This window comes from Peromyscus californicus, unplaced genomic scaffold (genome assembly GCF_007827085.1).
Source record: "Peromyscus californicus insignis strain IS unplaced genomic scaffold, ASM782708v3 Scaffold_15__1_contigs__length_86483966, whole genome shotgun sequence".
NCBI lineage: Eukaryota > Metazoa > Chordata > Mammalia > Rodentia > Cricetidae > Peromyscus > Peromyscus californicus.
In genome coordinates, this window is record NW_026294447.1 from 81940256 (window position 1) to 81958531 (window position 18276).

At 46.0% G+C, this 18276-nt stretch overlaps 1 protein-coding gene across 1 annotated transcript in view; it reads right to left on the reverse strand.

Annotated features, from left to right (window-relative positions):
* Prkch (protein kinase C eta) overlaps positions 1-17135 on the reverse strand; it is a 210042-nt gene extending 192907 nt beyond the window's left edge. The window contains exon 1 of the mRNA XM_052739595.1: positions 16118-17135. Coding sequence (XP_052595555.1) covers positions 16118-16480 — 363 coding nt within the window. The 5' untranslated portion in view covers positions 16481-17135. The remainder of the gene's footprint in view (positions 1-16117) is intronic.
* Between the last annotated feature and the right edge of the window lie 1141 nt (positions 17136-18276).

The following is an 18276-nucleotide window of genomic DNA, read 5'->3' on the forward strand; positions in this document are numbered from 1 at the left end:
CTCCCTCCTTGAGAGCATGACTGAACAATGCAGCCCAATGAATCAAAAGAAACTTCTTTTATTTCCATTGGAAGAGGCTGTTTAGAATCACTCCCCTTAATTGCAACAATAAAAATGTTTGCTTCAGCTTTTACTGCAACTGTATTTCCTCCTGGCTTGTTGATTTGCACTACCTCTGAGCCTCCAGTATGCCCAACACTAAATAATGAAGCCAGAAGACTCCACTAACAGCTTTCCATCAACTAATGTGGACCAGCTTTGCAGCTATACACATTGGGAACTTTGCTTTCCCATATTCCTTGTAAGAACTCTGAGTGGCCATTTGTACAGGATTTACCCCAAATCCCTAGGAAGCCATCTTTCCTTCTAGAGGGAGCTAGAAGTACCTGTTGGTTTCTATTACTCAACCTCAAATATAAAGCAAAATAAGAAAGTTGCACTCAAAACTCCCTTGTAACTCTAAAATTTTGTGTAAATACATAAACTGTTTTCAACACAGACGAGAAAAGAACCTGGGCTCTTGACTATATGTAGGCACTGAGGGTGGAGCAGTGGCCATGATGGCGGCTTTAACAATGACTTTGTTTTCTGTGCTGGTATATATAACTGTGCTAAAGGTTCCCGTAAGTCCATCCTGAATTCTCAAGTGACCCTGTGAAGTAGGCACTGACAGGATAGAAAGCTGAGGCTGGGGGCTCAGGCAGTGGCTCAGTGAATAAAGGGCTTGCCGTAGCATGCAGACATGAGGATCTGAGTTCAGATCCCCAACACACAGGTAAAAGGGCAAAGTGTGGCAGTGCACGCGTAATTCAAGGGCTGGGAGCCGTAAATAGAGAAGGCTCCACAGCTCCCAGACCAGCCAGCCAGCCTCACCAATCAGTGAGTTCCACATTCAGTGAGAGAGTGTCTCAGTAAAGAGAGAGGGGGGAGGGAGGGAGAGAGAGAGAACCACAGAAGATATGCTCACATGCACACACACTCACCACAAACACAGGTACACACACAAACCACACATACACATATATACACCACATACACTTCACAGAGACACACAAAAACACACTGAGAGAAGAAAGAAAGAAAGAAAGAAAGAAAGAAAGAAAGAAAGAAAGAAAGAAAGAAAGAAAGAAAGAAAGAAAGAGAGAGAGGGAGGGAGGGAGGGAGGGAGGGAGGGAGGGAGGGAGGAAAGGAAGGAAGGAAGGAAGGAAGGAAGGAAGGAAGGAAGGAAGGAAGGAAGGAAGGAAGGAAGGAAGGAAGGCTAATGGACAAATGGATGAACAGACAGATGGACTGAAGGCAGACTGACTTGCAGGAGTTAAACAGCTCAGTTGACAGGAGGCAGACTTGACCATGGACCCTGCACCTGGCTGAAGCCCAGGCATGGCACCGTGACGCGCTGTTCCAGGCGGCAGCCATCTGACAGCGCCCTCAGAGCCCACATCTGAGCATCAGGCCACAAAGACTCTGCATCCCAACTTACGTGACTCAGACAGATGCTCAGGTGTCCCTCTATACTCAACCCAGACTAAGTGGATGTTTCAAGGGGAGGTCAGTTATACTATTTTTATATAATCGATATTTTTTTTATATTTTTATATATCAAATTTTCCATAATATTTCCCTTACCCAAAACTATTCAAAATTATCCAGAGATAATTCATAAAATTGTATCAACCAAGTAAGTGAACTTTCAAAAGGAAGCAAGAATAAACTATATGTAATTATTCTTAATAAGAATCTTACTTGTGTTAATTAATTAATCAATCTGTAAATTTATTTAGAGCCCTATCAATTGTACCACCACAATACAAGTATCCCGTCCCTTTACATTATTAAAGCTTTCCATTAATACTTATGAGTTCACAGGAAAAAAATGAGAAAATTTAGAATCTGGAACAAAGTTCTGACTTTTTTCTCTCTCGACCATGTCTCGAGGCCTTCAGAGATCACAGCACCGAAGCAGACACAGACAGAAGCCGATCCTCGGGTTTGATAAGCACCCGCTTCTCTGATGCCATCTGAGGAACAACCACAAGACTGCACCTCCCCCGTCCTGAGAAACTTTCTCATGGCCACCTTGAAGTGCTGAGGTCCTAAAAGCATTCTTTCCTGACGGTGGCTGTCGACATATCCATCCCCTCAGCAGATTAAAAGCAACCGAAGCGATTGTTTCTCGGGGGCCTACTTTGTGCCGGGCATGTTTGAGGTATGGTGTGACACCCAAGCTAGAGGCTGCCAGCACTGGCATCCCTCTCTAGAGAAGAAGATTCACAGCCAGAGATGGAAGGGACCTGTCCCTTGTCACACTCCTGTGAAGCAGCAGTGTTGGACAGTGGCCCTGAGCTGGCCGCCTCCAGCTCCACCCTCTCCACCATCCTGAACTGGGTCTCAAACACCAGGCTGCTCTCTTTCTGCCTGGGACCCTTTCTCTAACCCTCCCACAGCTGCTTGTTTTGTGTCACTGGCCATGAGGATGTCACCTTGTCGTGATTGAGCTGTCTCTCTGACCATTCTGGGCGAAGCAGCCCTGACCCTCTCATTTAATACCGCCCTGCCTTGATTTCCCCACTTAAAATCTCTGTAAAATTTGTTATCGCTCAGTCATTTGCTCCCTAAGTTACTATTTTTGACCCAGTCTCCTGTAGCCCGGACCGGCCTTGAACTCACTATGTAGCTGAAGATGACTTTGAATTTCTGATCCCCCTGCCTCTGCTTCCCAAGGACTGGGATTACAGACATGTACCACCATACGCAGTTTCGGCCATGTTTAGGATCCAATCTGGGGCTACCTGCAGGCTAGGCGGGCTTCCCCCAACTGAGCCCCATTCCCCACCCTCCCCTATTGCTGACGTCTCTTTGTGCAGGCAGCAGCTCCGTGAGCTAGCAGTTCTGGGTTGTGTATACACTGCTGTATGGACCCCCCTGGAACACACCTGGGCACACAGTAGTGCCTGGCAAACACCTGTGAGTGACTGGGCATTCACGCGGCCCCTCCCCACACGGAGGTGCAGTAGAGAAAGAATGTTGGCCCAAAGTGCAGAAGGCCAGATTCTTCTGTCACCCCCTCCTCCACCAGTCAGGAGAGGGTTCCCCAGATGATCTCCCCTCAGCTCAACTTCCAATATCGTATCATCTTGTTGGGTGAAAGAGACCCAGGGTACAGAAACCCCAATTCCAAAGGGAAGAGAAACGCAGAATTGCCGCCCACCTCACTGGTTTCTCTTGCACTGACACCCCAATGCTGTTACAGCTCCCAAAGAATGTGAACGGTTTAAGCAAAGTTACAGAACAGACAAACCCTATTTCATTTCACAGGGGCAAGTTTAGATTTTTCAGAAGATACCAAACCAAGGTCACTCGACATGTCCTAGTTTTACTTAAAAAAAAAAAAAAATTATCTATTGCAAACTTCAGAGCTCGCACTCAAATACAGAGGCTTTTGAAAATACTTAGATAACATGACCAAATATGCCCAAAACCAGTTATTATCTACTACAGTCCACCAGGAGCCAGAACTAAGGGAAAACAGAGCTTTTAAAGCACAACCTTAAATGTATAGCTTCTCTCTTTTTTTAAACTGGCCAACTGTCTCCTAAGATTAATAGGAGTAGAGGTGTCTTCCAACACAAGGAAAAAAAAAACACTAAAACCACACCATGGGAGGCCAGATTCATAAAAGCCTGAGTTGTGATACATTTCAGTTGGGTGTTTTTACCTGACACTCTGTTATTCAAAGTCAGGTGCCAGGGGACCACTCATCAGGTGACATTATTCCCAGAATGTGGTCAGAAAAAAACATGTGCATATTTTTCTAGAAATAGAGTCCATAGCTTTTACCAGCCAGGGCACTGAAATGGTTTCTGAGCCATCTGCTCAATTTAAAACCTGCTCTCCGCTCTGCCACCAGGAAACACAAACGCGTCGACATGTCTGAGAGACTCGAGGCTGGTGAACACAAGAACCTTTTCATTTAGAAAATCATGCTAACACATGCATGACTTTTAAGGTGCTCTTCTGAGAAGAACTTCAAGGCCTGAAACCAATCTGGGCATTGATTGGTAGACGGATCTCCAGAAGGCAGAATGGAGCATTGTGTTCATCGTTCAACGGAACTACAAAAGTCAGAGGCTGTTGGAAGAGGTGGGATTGGGGGGTGGGTTGGAGGGGAGGGCTGGAAGGTGGGAGGAGGGAGAACAGAGGAATCCGTGGTTGGTATGTAAAATGAATAGAAAATCTCTTAATAAAAAAAAGGCAGAGGCTGAAAGGGGCACAGCACTCCACTCATCCATGCCTCTGACTGACATCACAGGCAGCGAAGGTATAGCCCAGCAAGGAGTCAGAGGCCACACAATACCACAGGTAAGTGCTACAGATGTGCAGGGGCAGCGTTGCGCCTGTGCACGGGATAAACACGACTTAAAAATGAAAACGCAGCCTATGGTTTTAGTTTGTGCAGAGACTGAAGCCTGGGTCTGAAATTAGGTTCACAGGGCCGGATACAGAACATGCTCACACTAGCCCCAAATGACTTGGTTTATTAACGCAATTATGAGGGGCTCGTGTTGACCATGGTTCTGTCCTCTGGCAAATTTCTTCCCTTTTAACCCCAAGCACAAACCAAACACTGCTGCTAACCCATTAAGCATTCCTCTGCCTGTGAGGTCGAATGTGTACAAGGGTAAAACACAAAACCAAAGGAGCCTTCGAGAAGGCAGCAAACAGTCAGAGCGCTTCTGGTGAGTCATCTGTGAAGGGTCTTTCTACCACACCAGTCCCCTGTGCTTCGACGGCCAGGGCTCTGATTCATGGGGTCCTATGGGAACAGACTGGCATCGTAACTGTGATGGAACCTTTCGGATTCCTGCTTTACAAAATTCTTCAGCACAGCACAGCACTGCAGTGCTGTGACAGCCAAGACCCTTGAGCTCCTTCCTCTGTCTAATTAAAGCATTTGTCCTGAAGTGATTTATTGTATTTGTCGTTACCTAGGGTGGATATATAGACTGGCGGCTTTAATGACCCTGCTCATGAGAGTGACTTCTATCAAAACCTTAAACAGTGGGATGTTCTCATTCTCTCTTCCCTCTCTGCCTCTCTCACTTCCCCCTCCCTCCCTCTGTCCCTCTGTCTCTCTATCTTTGTCTCTGTCTGTCTCTCTTTGTGTCTCTCTGTCTCTGTCTCTGTCTCTCTCTCTCTCTCACACACACACACACACACATACACACACACACACACACACACACACACACACACACACACACACACGAGTAAACAGGGACGTAACTTACAATTGCCCCCACAGAACAAGAAGTGCATTACTGTAAATTAAGAAATACAACCACATGGCTTGAAAGGAGGCCTTACCATAATGACTTCAGTCTGATCTTAAACCAAGGAAATAACACCAGCATCATTGTTGATGCTGGACAGGTCGCTCACACACAAGCTAAATCCTCTCCAAACTTGAGCAACTTAGATGTGGGGCCAATTTAATTCTTAGGAATCACTAACTTTGATGAGACATAATTCATATTGACTGCTTAAAACCAACCCAGTTACTCCTAAAGGGAGGAAATGACATCATCGCCTGAAGCATGGAGGCAGAGGCTGTACAGACGGAAGGGTCCTCAGGGATAGCCTGGTGCAGTCTTCTGTTGAAACAAGCCAGAAAGCTGACACTCTGATAAGTGGAGACTTGCCTGAGATCCCAGCTGACAGGGGACAAAGTCACACGCTGAGCCCTGTTCTCCCCCGACTCGTGATAGACCACAGTCCTCACATACGCCGTAAGCTGTGGACTAAAACACAGAGCGGGGGCTTGCCTGGTGTGCGCAAACACTGGGTTATTCCTCCGCACTATAATGTAACAAAATAAAACGCAGAGTCTTCTCATGGGGTAGTTGGTAATATACTAGTTTCCCAACCTAATTACTGAGAAGCCAGCTTCCCTGAACAGGACACAACTCTACAGATCTAAAGAGGTATCTCGATAAATACAGATGTAGTGTATTTACAAATTAACGAACATCTTAACAAATCTAAGTAAATATACCTCGATCTGTGCACACAGTATACAGACATGGATTGTGCTCACGTTTGTGTGTCACACTTCCTGTGAGCCACCCATTGCTTGGGCTGGAATTTTGGTTCCCACATTCTGAAAACAGGCTATAGGGTCACAAACTCAAACCCTCCCAGGACTGAGAAGGCTCTGACTCAAAGGGTTGCTTTCGTAACAGGGAGGGAGTGGTGGAGTCGGCGGCCAACCGGAGTGTCACAGCACTCAAGGGCCTCGGTTTCTGTGTAAAAACGTTGGTGCCACCGAAGGAGTACACCTGCAGGCTGTCTGCAGGCCTGCCAGCTGCCAGGCTCGCCGTGGCGGCTCCGAACCAGGTGATCTTGCAGCTCAGCCTCTAGGACCCTCTTCAGATGCACACGCAACGTGAGGTGCGTTAGGACTCAAACGCAGTGCTGACTGCTTTCCTGCCCGTGGGAGTCAGAAGTACGGGCAGGATATTTGCTGCTAGCAAAACGTGATACCTTCCCATAGTTTCCAAAGATGGAAATACCTCTGAGGGGTCAGAGGTACTGAAGACCTTTTCACCCGTGATGTCACCTGGAGAGAAGCCTCAGGTCAGAAGTTCCTGTTCCTTCTCAGGGAAGATTCTTCTGTCATTTAAGCAAAGTCGGAATGGGCCGCATCTGCTTCCCCCACTGACTCTCAAGGGTACAACATCAAGCCGTGCCCGCAGCTCGCCCTCCACGGTAGGCATGCCCAGCTGGGCCTTGGCATTTCAGATGGAGATGTGTCTGTTACACTAGCTACTTCAAGACCAAAGAAGATTGCTCAGTCACTTGCCCACTGTGACCTTGAAGCCAAGGGGAATCCAGGGAGCAACGAACAGGAGCAGGGCGAATCAGAGAAGGTTCTCTGGGACAGTAGTGTCTGCCATGGGGGCCTGAAGCATGGGTAGGAACTGGCACAGTGGATGGACCTATGCAGAGCTGGAAGGCTTTCACTCTGAAGAATGTGGACTAGAGGGGGGGGACTCAGGACTCAAGAGGAAAACAGCAGTAAAACAAAGGAGCACATCCCAGACCAAACTAGAGACTTTCGGCTTCTCTGATCCGGTTGAGAAACCAAGGAAGAGTTTTAAGTTTCTGGGTGGCAACTGAGAAAGGTCACTCTGGATATCAGAACAGTAAGAATGGAAAGCAATGGGTAAGAGACTCTTCCCCTTGGGCTCCATTTTTCCTTACTTTCTAATACGAGAGCACTTAACCATCCACGCACAAGGGGGACATGATAGCCAACTACCATGCTGCAAAAAAACAGAAAAAAAAATTACAGAAGACCCCAGGTACTTACTTCCCTTACTCTAACTGCTACCCACCTCATAAAAATGCACCCCCTTCTGCCACCACTGTTCTCTTTTCCAGACACCCTCCAGATACCACGCTACACAAGGCCATGATTCAGGCTCCACCCACCAACCCCAGTAGCTCTCCAAGGCGGAAGACGTGCACTTCTTGCATATGCCTCCAGATTCAACACTAGGCTCAAAAACAGCCGCTGGGAGAAACTACCAGGTATCACCAACGTAAAAAAAAAACAAAAAAACAAAAACAAACAAACAAAAAAACCACATAGATTTTTAGAAGGAATAAAGCAAGGAATTTTTCATCTGTGCTGGTTTGCTTTCTGTTGCTATGATAAAGACCACTACTAAAAGCAACCTGAAGAGAAAAGGGTTTGTTTCATCTTACAGGTAACGTTCATCACTGAGGGACGTCAAGGCAGGAATATGGAAGCAGGAACCAATGCACAGGCCATGGAGGAGCTCTTCTTGCTGTTTTTTTGTTTTGTTTTGTTTTGTTTTGTTTTGTTTTTTAATAAAACTCAGGACCACCGGCTTAGGGGTAGCTGTGCCCTCCTACACCAGAAAACTAGCCAGTCCACCATGCATAGCATTTTCCATTCAACTAATTGTGTTTATAGTTAGAAGTCCTCAACAATGCAACTTAGGGTCCCAGATGGCTTTACTTATAACTTATCTTGTGTACTTAAGGATGCATTATTACCTGCTTTATACAGACTCTTTCAGAAAATAGAAGGGAAAGAAACATCTTAATTCATTGTTTGAAATAATACCAATGCACAATGAAGGCATTCCAAACCAAGACAGCTGCAGGCAGGTATCCTTCTTCATGACCTTAGATGCAAAAGCTTTAAATTGTAGTCAATTAAATCAAACACCACAGCAAGCAGAAAGTACATCATAATCAAACAAGGGTTATATCCAGGACTCTAAGGCCGACTTAATGTTTGTAGAGTGGCCCGTGGACTCCTTGTGTGGACAGCGTCAAAGTGAAGGCTTGTCTGATCACCTCAATAGATACAGAAAGAGTATTTGAGAAAATGAACCATCTATTCAGGGTAAAGTTTCTCGGCAAGTTAGAACCAGGAAGAAATCACGTCAACTCAATAGAGGCCATCTATACATACCCGCTGTCACCCTCCCACACAGCTCTTAGGAATGTCAAAGACCGCAGCCCTGTTGGAAAACAGTATGGCTGTCTTTTAAACATGTACTTACTGTATGACTTATCTACCGTTAAATGTTTACCAAGAGAGAGAAAATCATTCATAGTAAGACTTGTGAGTGACCGTTCACAGGAGTTTCATCTGTGATGCTCTCAAACTGGAAACTCATTTGCAACAATCAGGGATGCTTAAGTAAACTGTGGTGTATCCATACTGACAGAGACGGATGAATCTGTGATACATGCAGCCGAATCTCCAAGGAATTCTGCTCTGTGGATGGGCCAGACCAACTTCTCTCACACCCACCCTACCCCAAAAGAACATATATGATTCCATTTATGCAAAGTTCTGGAAAATGAAATTAAGGCCATGGCGACAGGAAGCATACCGGTGGATGTCTGGGAATGAGGGAGAGATAGAATATAATGGAGGCACAGGTGAAATATTTATTATTTTGACAGTGGGGGTGAGTTCACACTTACCTAAATATGCCAAAGCTTATCAAGTAGTTCACTTGACAGAGGTGCCTCATGTTATATTTCAGTCATACTTCAGGAAGACCGTAGACAAACAGTCAAGATTTATCATCTTTATTTTGCTGAAAGTGTAGAAAGGATGCTAATGATGATGGAATTGAGCCAGCTCTGACTCTGGGAAACAGCATTGCTTCCTCAGAGTCGGAGCCTAGAAAACCCCAACTCAATAAGATCACTTTACTTCGTTAATTTCTGATTTTTGGACAGTTTCATTTTCTAAATTGTCACTCAGATTTTTGTTTTTGTTTCTGTTTTTCTGCTTCTTCCAGAACTTCTTTGTTTTGTATAATTTCTTGAACTTCGGATTAGTCAAAGTCCGCTGAAGGCACCATTTCCTTTTTTCCCCTCTGGTATCTGCTTTTGTTTTCTGACTTTGCAAATGGAGCCTGCTAGCTAAAACTTGATGCCCGGTATAGAGGGCTGAAGGAGGCAGGGGGAGCTGGAGGCTGCGTCATGGAAAGACCTTGGCACCCCCTCAGGAAGGAAGGACCTGCTTGGCGGGATCCCAGCCCGCTTTCCTGTTCAGCCTCCTGAAGACATTCTGTTCTGTGTGGAGGGCGGCTCTCTCAGTTTCTTTGAGATACCCGGTTGATAGTCTTCTCAGGTGAAGCCGCCTGCTCACCCGCGGGCAATCATCGATCTTCTTTTCACTTGGTTGCTGGATCCAGGCGCATGAATTTTTTACACCCCAATTTTTCTATATTTTCTGCCACTGGGTTTATTCTCTTTTGTACTTTGTAATGCAGTTACTCATTCTCATGATTGATATATTTTTCCCCCTGTCTGAGCCAGCTGTAAGGAGTGTCTAACACTGACTGGCTTGCAGTGTTTTAGGGGAATGTGGTTTAGAACCTCTAGGGAGGTCTGTTCTAGTGTCTGGATTAACTGTGCCGTCCTTCCATTGCATTGGAAGATGGATTTCGCTCTGGGAAAGCTGGTTGCTTTGTCATGCAGGTTATGGCTTGGATGGATAGCTACCCTTCCCAAGAGCGTGTTCTCAGGTGGATACCCTTCTCAAGAGCGTGCTCCCTGTCCTGTCCTGTTGTCTTGTCAACCTTAATCGGACTGCTCTTATCACTCTCTGAGATCATTTTGTTAGTCAATTCCTTTATTAGACCCCCTCCTTTTCAGTATTGGGGATTGAACCCATGGATTCACCCAGGCTAGCCAATCTCTCCATCACTGAGCTACTCTGCTAGCCATCCCACCTTGCTTCTATGGAGCATAAACTCCTGGGAAGCAGGGTACTGTTTGAACCCCAGCGTTGTGAACAGCTTGTGGTGTGTGACATTAAATATTTGTCAAAAACAAAAACAAAAACAAAACACACAAATATATAAAAGAAAGAAGCTTCGTGTGACTTTGGGATAAATAAAGTAAATACGTATTTGGGTAATATTTTTTTCTTTAAACATGTCATTCATGTTTTAAAGCCAGTCAGTGTTGTACCTGTTTAATCAATGGCATACTCACGTGAGCTTGAAAGATCGGGTTGGATGTTCATGCCCAATGAATATGTTAGTAGAATGGCTACTGACTTTGGCCTTTCCAGTGGGAACAGACTATATTTTGTGTTTTGTTTTCATTTGTATCCCCTTAGTGATCAGGATCATGGAGTATATTACAATATGCTATTTCCTACAGAACAGAGGTACTTATTCAAACCCTGTGGCCCACTTTTAAATTGCACAAATTGGGATTTTTCTCATTACTGTTGAAATTTTAGTTATTATTGCAAGTGCCCTGCCTAAATCATATTGTGCAATTATTTACCCCCAGATACTGGCTTGTGTTTTTTTCATATTCTTGGACATCTTTAAGAGGTAATTTTTAAATTTTACAAAGCTTGATCTTTTTAATAATTGGGGCTTTGGGGTCGCCATCTTTTCTTCCTTTTTTTTGAACTCGAGATTATAAGATTTTTTTTCTGCTATAATTTTTTAAAGATATTTGGCAGGCTCTTACTTTAGGTCTATACCATTTTGAGTTAACTTTGTACGTGGTACGGGATAGAGGTCAAGGTTTCTCCTCCTCCACATGGCTACACAGCCCAGTCACTTGAGAAGATTGACATGTCCCCCACAGAATTGTCTTCTTGGCACCTTTGTTAAAAGCCAACTGATGGTTCATGGGAGGATCTGTTTTTAGACTCTTGTGTTCCGCTGGCAACACTACAATAAACTCTAAGGTCAGATAGTGCAAATCCTTCAAGGTGTTCTTTTTAAAAATAATTCTTAGACCAATATAGGTCCTTTATCTCTCTGTATAAATGAGTATCAGTCTATCAATTTCTATGACAAGCCTTGCTGAGATCATGACAGACTGCTTTAAATCTACTGAATATTTTGGAAGAACAGAGTTCTTAATAATTCAGAATCCTCCCAGCCATGAATACATCATACTCTCCATTTACTTAGATGTTTATTTCAGCAATGTTTTATCATTTCCACTGAAAAGGTCTTGCGTCTATTCTATCTAATTCATCCAATTTCATCTTCGATTTTCTTACACGTGATATTTTTAATTTCAGTTTTCAGTAGTTCACTGCTAATAACATAGAAACACAATTGATTTTTGTGCATTAGTTTGGATCCTGCAAATCGACTTTGTTGGTCCTCCAAACTTTTTTTTTTTTTGGTCTGCAAATAAAGATGGTTTTACTTCTTCCTCTGTAATGTATGAACATTTTCTTTCTTGAAACTTCCTTATTGCATTCTTGGATGGTGTGGAAACAGCAGACAGAGCAGTTCCCTTACCTTGTTCCTGATCACGGGGGAATATTGTTCACTCTACCACCTCTAAGACCGTTCCTGCAGGTATGTATAGATGGCCTCTATTGAGTTGACGTGATTTCTTCCTGGTTCTAACTTGCCGAGAAACTTTACCCTAAATAGATGGTTCATTTTCTCAAATACTCTTTCTGTATCTATTGAGGTGATCAGACAAGCCTTCACTTTGACGCTGTCCACACAAGGAGTCCACGGGCCACTCTACAAACATTAAGTCGGCCTTAGAGTCCTGGATATAACCCTTGTTTGATTATGATGTACTTTCTGCTTGCTGTGGTGTTTGATTTAATTGACTACAATTTAAAGCTTTTGCATCTAAGGTCATGAAGGAGGATACCTGCCTGCAGCTGTCTTGGTTTGGAATGCCTTCGTTGTGCATTGGTATTATTTCAAACAATGAATTAAGATGTTTCTTTCCCTTCTATTTTCTGAAAGAGTCTGTATAAAGCAGGTAATAATGCATCCTTAAGTACACAAGATAAGTTATAAGTAAAGCCATCTGGGACCCTAAGTTGCATTGTTGAGGACTTCTAACTATAAGCACAATTAGTTGAATGGTTATAAACTGACTTAAGTTATTCGAGTGGAATTGGGCAGTTTATACATTTTAGAGAAAACTGTGCATTTCATCTAAACTGTGGAGCTCAGTGGCATAACCCTGTTTATAACTTATGTGTCTCTTCCTTTATAACGTCGGTAGGCTCTGTAGTGATGCTCCTGTTCCCATTCTAAACAGTGGTGACGTCTAGCCTGCATCCTCTCATCTCCATCATTCTGGCCGAGGCCCATCAACTGAAAAAGAGAAAGACTCTGCCTTTTCTGTATTGGGTTCCTGTTTTCCACTCGTCCAACTTCTGTTATCTTTACAAACTTCCTTACTCTTAGTTCAGTCTGCTCTTTGGGGTTCATGATGAAAGTGCAGATCTGTGATTTGAAGTTTTACTAATCTCAGTATCTGGTGTGATTAATTTCCATTAAAAAAAATTTACCTGTATCTTACCACCTTAATTCATCTTATATATACTGAATGAAATGAGTGTACAATTAATAAAAAAGATTGAGTGTCTATTCCATGTCAGACACTGAAGCAGGCACCAGACATACATTTTCTTAAAATAGAGCTTTCCCTTCTCCTACCAACTGAACACCAATAAGGTGGTGCTAAAGCCAATATTCCTGGTTATCTTCTTGATACTTGGAAAGTATCTCAGTCAATGAAGCACAGAAGGTTTCTTGGTTTATTATAATGGGGAAAAGGCTGTTTTATAATAAACTCATAGTTACATCCCTTTCTTATGATCCAGCAGTTGCTAGATTATATTTGTAGTTCCACTTGCAACCAGAATAATTTTTATTCTCCCACTTACACTGTGAATAAATTATGCATTTGAATTTGATAAGCAAATGTAGGTATTTCTATGGTCCATAAAAGATAATTTTGAAGAATGCATTCCATGTAGTTTCATATATTTTCTCTTTTCTTCCTTTAAGGATATTTTTATTTTTATGTGCCTTGGTGTTTTGCCATGGGTTGTTGGGTCCCCTGAAACTGGAATTTCAGACAGGTGTGAGCTGCCATGTGGGTGCTGAGAATTGAACCCTGGTCCTCTGGAAGAGCAGTCAGTGCTCTTAATCACTGAGCCATCCCTCCAGCAACCTCATATATTTTCTTAACAAGAAAACATTCTAGTCATTCTATCCTCATTTCAAAATGCTTAGAACGTGTGTGTGTGTGTGTGTGTGTGTGTGTGTGTGTGTGTGTGTGTGCCATCTAAGTGAATATAATTCATGACAAATCACTGATTCTAACATCATTTAAATGCTGGCCCTATCCTACCATTAAAGTTTTCCAGAATGCTATCAGTGGGTCCTATTAAACGTTGAGGCATAATTTTAAGCAAATATAGAGTTTGAACTTCAGTTCACATTTAAATCTTCGCTCATCCCCTGCAACAGTAAATAGCTCTGGGCTCCTCCTAGTTAGCTAAGTCTCCGCTGAGGTTTTATCATGGCCTCACGTCTAGGTCTTCATTTCTGTTCCATATTCTCTATCTTAACTACTTTTTCTGTCACCTAGGAAGTCTGTAAGTACTGATGCTGGAGTCCCACTCTCAGAGGTTTCTATCTAGCATATTTAAAAGTAGAGGTGTTTAAAAGCTCTCCCGGGACTCAAACCTTCAGACTAATCTGGGCTGTCTCCAGTAAGCCATCTTATCATGGCTGATGGCCAGCCTGTACCACACTCCATCACCTAATTCCCCTAGAGATTTGGCCAGCCTAACTCTTAAGCAAACACCAGTTCAAAAAAAAAAAATTCTCATGCTCAGTTCGATTCCATGTCCAGAAATTCACAGACAACATGTAAACTTACTTGGGAAGTTGAGGCAAAAGAATTGTCCTAAATTCAAGCCAGTCTGGGCCACTGTGTGAGACCCTGTCTCACACCAACAACAAAGTTAATTTTTAACTGTATTTTATCGGATCCTATCTAGCCCACTACTAAATTCCAAAAAGAAAGTTAGACTGAGGTGAAATTAACCCCATCATTTGAGAACTGAGGTTAAAAAGCCATGGATTTTTTTTTCTTACTTCCATTTAAAAGACGAAGACTTAGAGATATCTAGACCATGACTGGAAAAAGTACAGAGACAACTAGCCAAACTAGTGGAAACACATGAACTGTGGACCAATAGCTGAGGAGCCTCCAATGGTACTGGACTAGGCCCTCTAGGTAAGTGAGACAGTTGTTTAGCTTGAACTGTTTAGGGGGCCCCCAGGCAGTGGAACTAGGACCTGTCCCTAGTGCAATGAGCCAGCTTTTTGGAACCTAGTGCCTATGGTGAGACACTTTGCACAGCCTTGTTTCAGGAAGGAGGGCCTTGGACCTGCCTCAACTGAGTGTACCAGGCTCTGCTGACTCCCCATGGGAGACCTTGCCTTGGAGGAGGTGGGAATAGGGGGCGGGTTAGGGGGAAAGGCTGGGGGTGGGGTGGGAGGGAGGACGGGGGAATCTGTGGTTGATATGTAAAATGAATAGAAAATCTCTTAATAAAAAAAAATAAAAATAAAAGACGAAGACTTTCAAGCCTTTGGTGCTATTACAGAACATATGGTAAAATTAACACCACCCGGAAACAAAATACGTATCTCACTGAATCTTTGCCACTATCCATCTTGTTCCACCACTTGTGAATTTCAAACAGATTTTGAATACCGATTCACCTGGGGTTCCAAACCCACTCGCGTCAGAGCTGAGGCCATTATTAAACTACATTTTGCCAGGCCACTTCATTGTAATCACCATTTCAGCATCTCAGAGAGAGCACAATAACCCCAACCTCACAGAGACAGAGCGAGGATTAAGAAACAAGGGCGTTTGGGCACTGTGTGAGGCACTCTAGAAATTTACAGTAGAAATTCTGTCTCCAGGGAACTATGGGAACGGCAGCGGCATGTAAGAAGTTGCGCGCAGCTACATGTCTTGCAGAGAGGACAACCAAACTCCAGGTGCTCTGGCCACCTCTTCTGGGAGGAATAGTTTGGAAACACTATTGCAGCCCTCACGCACCCCAGGCTGATTAAACTTAATAGCAAACACAGAGAAGTTTCACCACCACCACCATCACCACCTACACACACACACACACACACACACACACACACACACACACACACACACACACACACACGCCCCCGGGAAAAAGCTAAACAAAACTCTGCCAGGGTGCAAAGCCACGCACTCATTCTGATCCCTGCCAGGGGAGCTATTGTACCTCTGGGATGTAATGGATGTGCATGCTGAAACACGTGTGCACGTCTGTGTGGCTGAACCAACATGCATCCATAAACACTATGAATAATACTCGCGAGAATGTATGGCTTTCTCCTAAGAAGTGCTGGAAGCACGTTACTCAAACCATATCACTTTCATATCACCCCCTACCCTGAGAGGAGGAGAAGGATGGCGCTCTCTATCACTGCGGGGCTTCCCCTAAGCGCAAAGTCCAGGTCCACAAAGAAGACGGTGGCCAGGCCGGCTTCCCAGAGTCACACCTGCGCCCTCACACACCCTCGGCTGTCCCATCAACAGTGCAGGTCACCTGGGAGAGAACCAAAGTCTAGAGGGAATTCCCTCCGCTGCGGAGCGATGAGAAAGCGGGACCCTGATGAGTTGTTTTATATATATAAAATAAATAAAAGGAGGAAAGATCCAGCAGTCATGAAAGAGCGAGGAGGTGGCTACTCACCCAGCCCTCGAAGGTGTCCGAGGCGCCCGCCGTGCGCAACAGCTCCTGGAACTGCAGCGTGCAGTTGGCCACAAAGTGGTCATAACCCAGAGGTGTCTCGTGGAAGACGGCCAGCTCCAGGTGGCCGCCGTCGGTGACATTGGCGCAGAACTCCTCGTTGTAGGTGGGTTTGTTGGTCTTCTGCTTGGTGCTGGTCTGGCCCACGCGCACCTGATCCACGCTCACCGTCAGGTAGGGGTCCAGCAGCTGGTGGCCCTTTTTGAAGAGCGAGTGCCGCAGGGACCAGCGGGTGGGCTGCAGCCCCACAGCCTCTCCGATGCGGACCCTCAGATAGCCATTGAACTTCATTGTGCCGGACGACATGCCGGCGCTGCTGCCGGGGCCCCGTGGGGGCCGCGCTAGCTGGCACCGGGGAGCAGGGAGCCCGGGTTCAGGGTAGCCCTCGCCGCAGCCACAGGCTTGGAGACAACTCCCGGGAGAAGCAGCGCCCGAGCCCCCTGCCACCGGCCATTCCGCCTCCTCTAAGGGACCTTCCCCTCCCCTCCTTCCCTCCCGCCCTTTCTCTCGAGGTGGAAAGGAGGGGAGCTGGGCTCCCAGCCCTTGGCGGGCTGGTGGGTTCCCGACCGTCCCTATGGAGCGCGCGGGGCTCGCCCCTTCTCCGGGGCCGGGCAGATCGTCTCCCCGGAGAGCAGGAGCGACCCGTCCGGCTAGCTCCAGCCTTGGCGTCTCTGCCCCCGCCTCCGCCCGCTCCTCCTGCCCCCGCCTCCGCGGGCTCACGCTCTCCCCCACTCGGTGAGCTGCTGCGAACCAGGAAGCAGCCGCCGTCGCCGCCGCAGCCCCGGCCCGAGCCGCACGCCACCAGGCTCTAAGTTCTCAGAAGCCGGGCGCGGGCTGCTGTGCCTTCCGGACCCCGGGGGCGTGGCGCGCCGCCGGCAGCCCGGCCTTGCAAGGTGGGGTGCTGGGGTGCACCCGGTAGAGGAGGTCCGCGCCCCCCGCAGGCAGCCCGGGCCCTGCGTGCTCCCGGATCCCTGCTTCTGGTTGCCAGGTTGAAGGAGCGTTTCGGGCTGGGGGGCTGCCCTAAGAGGCTGGACAAAAAGAAAGAATTCGTGGTCGACCGCCAACAAACACCTGAGGCGTGGCAGACAAACCCAGAGAGTTGGCAAGCCGGGAGGATGCGGAAGATCGGCAGCAGGGAGCCCTACCTCCCACCCTAAGCGGTGGCCTGGAGCCACTGCCCTTTGGTGGCGAGAGGCCTGGCCAGGGGCGGGGGCATGATAGGGAGGAAGCTTTTCCTAATCTTTACAGGGATGGCTCATCCCAAGGTTCATCTTAGACTCATCCTGTTTGTGCGCCTTTCCTGCAGAGAGTAATTAGTTGTTTTGTTTGTGTTTTTTTTTTAATAGGGCAATGATAATGATGGAAATCCTGTGCTCCTCCTTCCTCGGAGAGGTGTGTCCCTGCACAAAGAGCAGGAAAGGTTGGTTCTGCTGGAGACAGACATACATGGTCAGGGTATATAATAAGTCCCTTCCTCCGCGAGAGGCGGTTACTGGTCCACCCAGTCCTGCATCGTAAGGACAGAAAGTGTTCACATGCACCACCCTGACGCACAGGGGCCTTAGAATCTACCTCTTGCAGGAACACTTTAGGTTATTACTATCGGAGTGGGCAGACTCCGAACTTACTCATCTCGTGGCTCCTGCAGGTTTTGTCCCCTAGGAAAATGATTTGGATCTAATCCATTCTACCAGAAAGCTTGCTCCCCGAGGGCCAGCCACAACCAATTTGTCTCCCATAAAGTCTAGGCTATTCTTAAGATACTTGATGGCACTCTTACCCTTCTGGTTCTTATGGACCAGGTTGGTCTTTGTAGCCCCCTTTCTAGAGCCTAAGACTGGCTCTCTGAGAAGGTTCTCGGCCAGTTCACACTAGTGTATTGAGACCTCACCAGTAGCAGCTTCCCACTATAGGATGAAAGCGAGAACAATAGGCTGATGGGAAGGGCCTCTCTTGGAAATACCAAGGCTTCCTGAAAGAGTGGGGCAAGGATGTAGCAGGTCACTTGAGTTCAGGCAGAGCTCTGTCAGGCATGCTAGCAACGCTGGAGGAACTCCTAGGTAAGAGGTCAGATCTGCCCAGTGAGTCACCTCCCGCAAAGA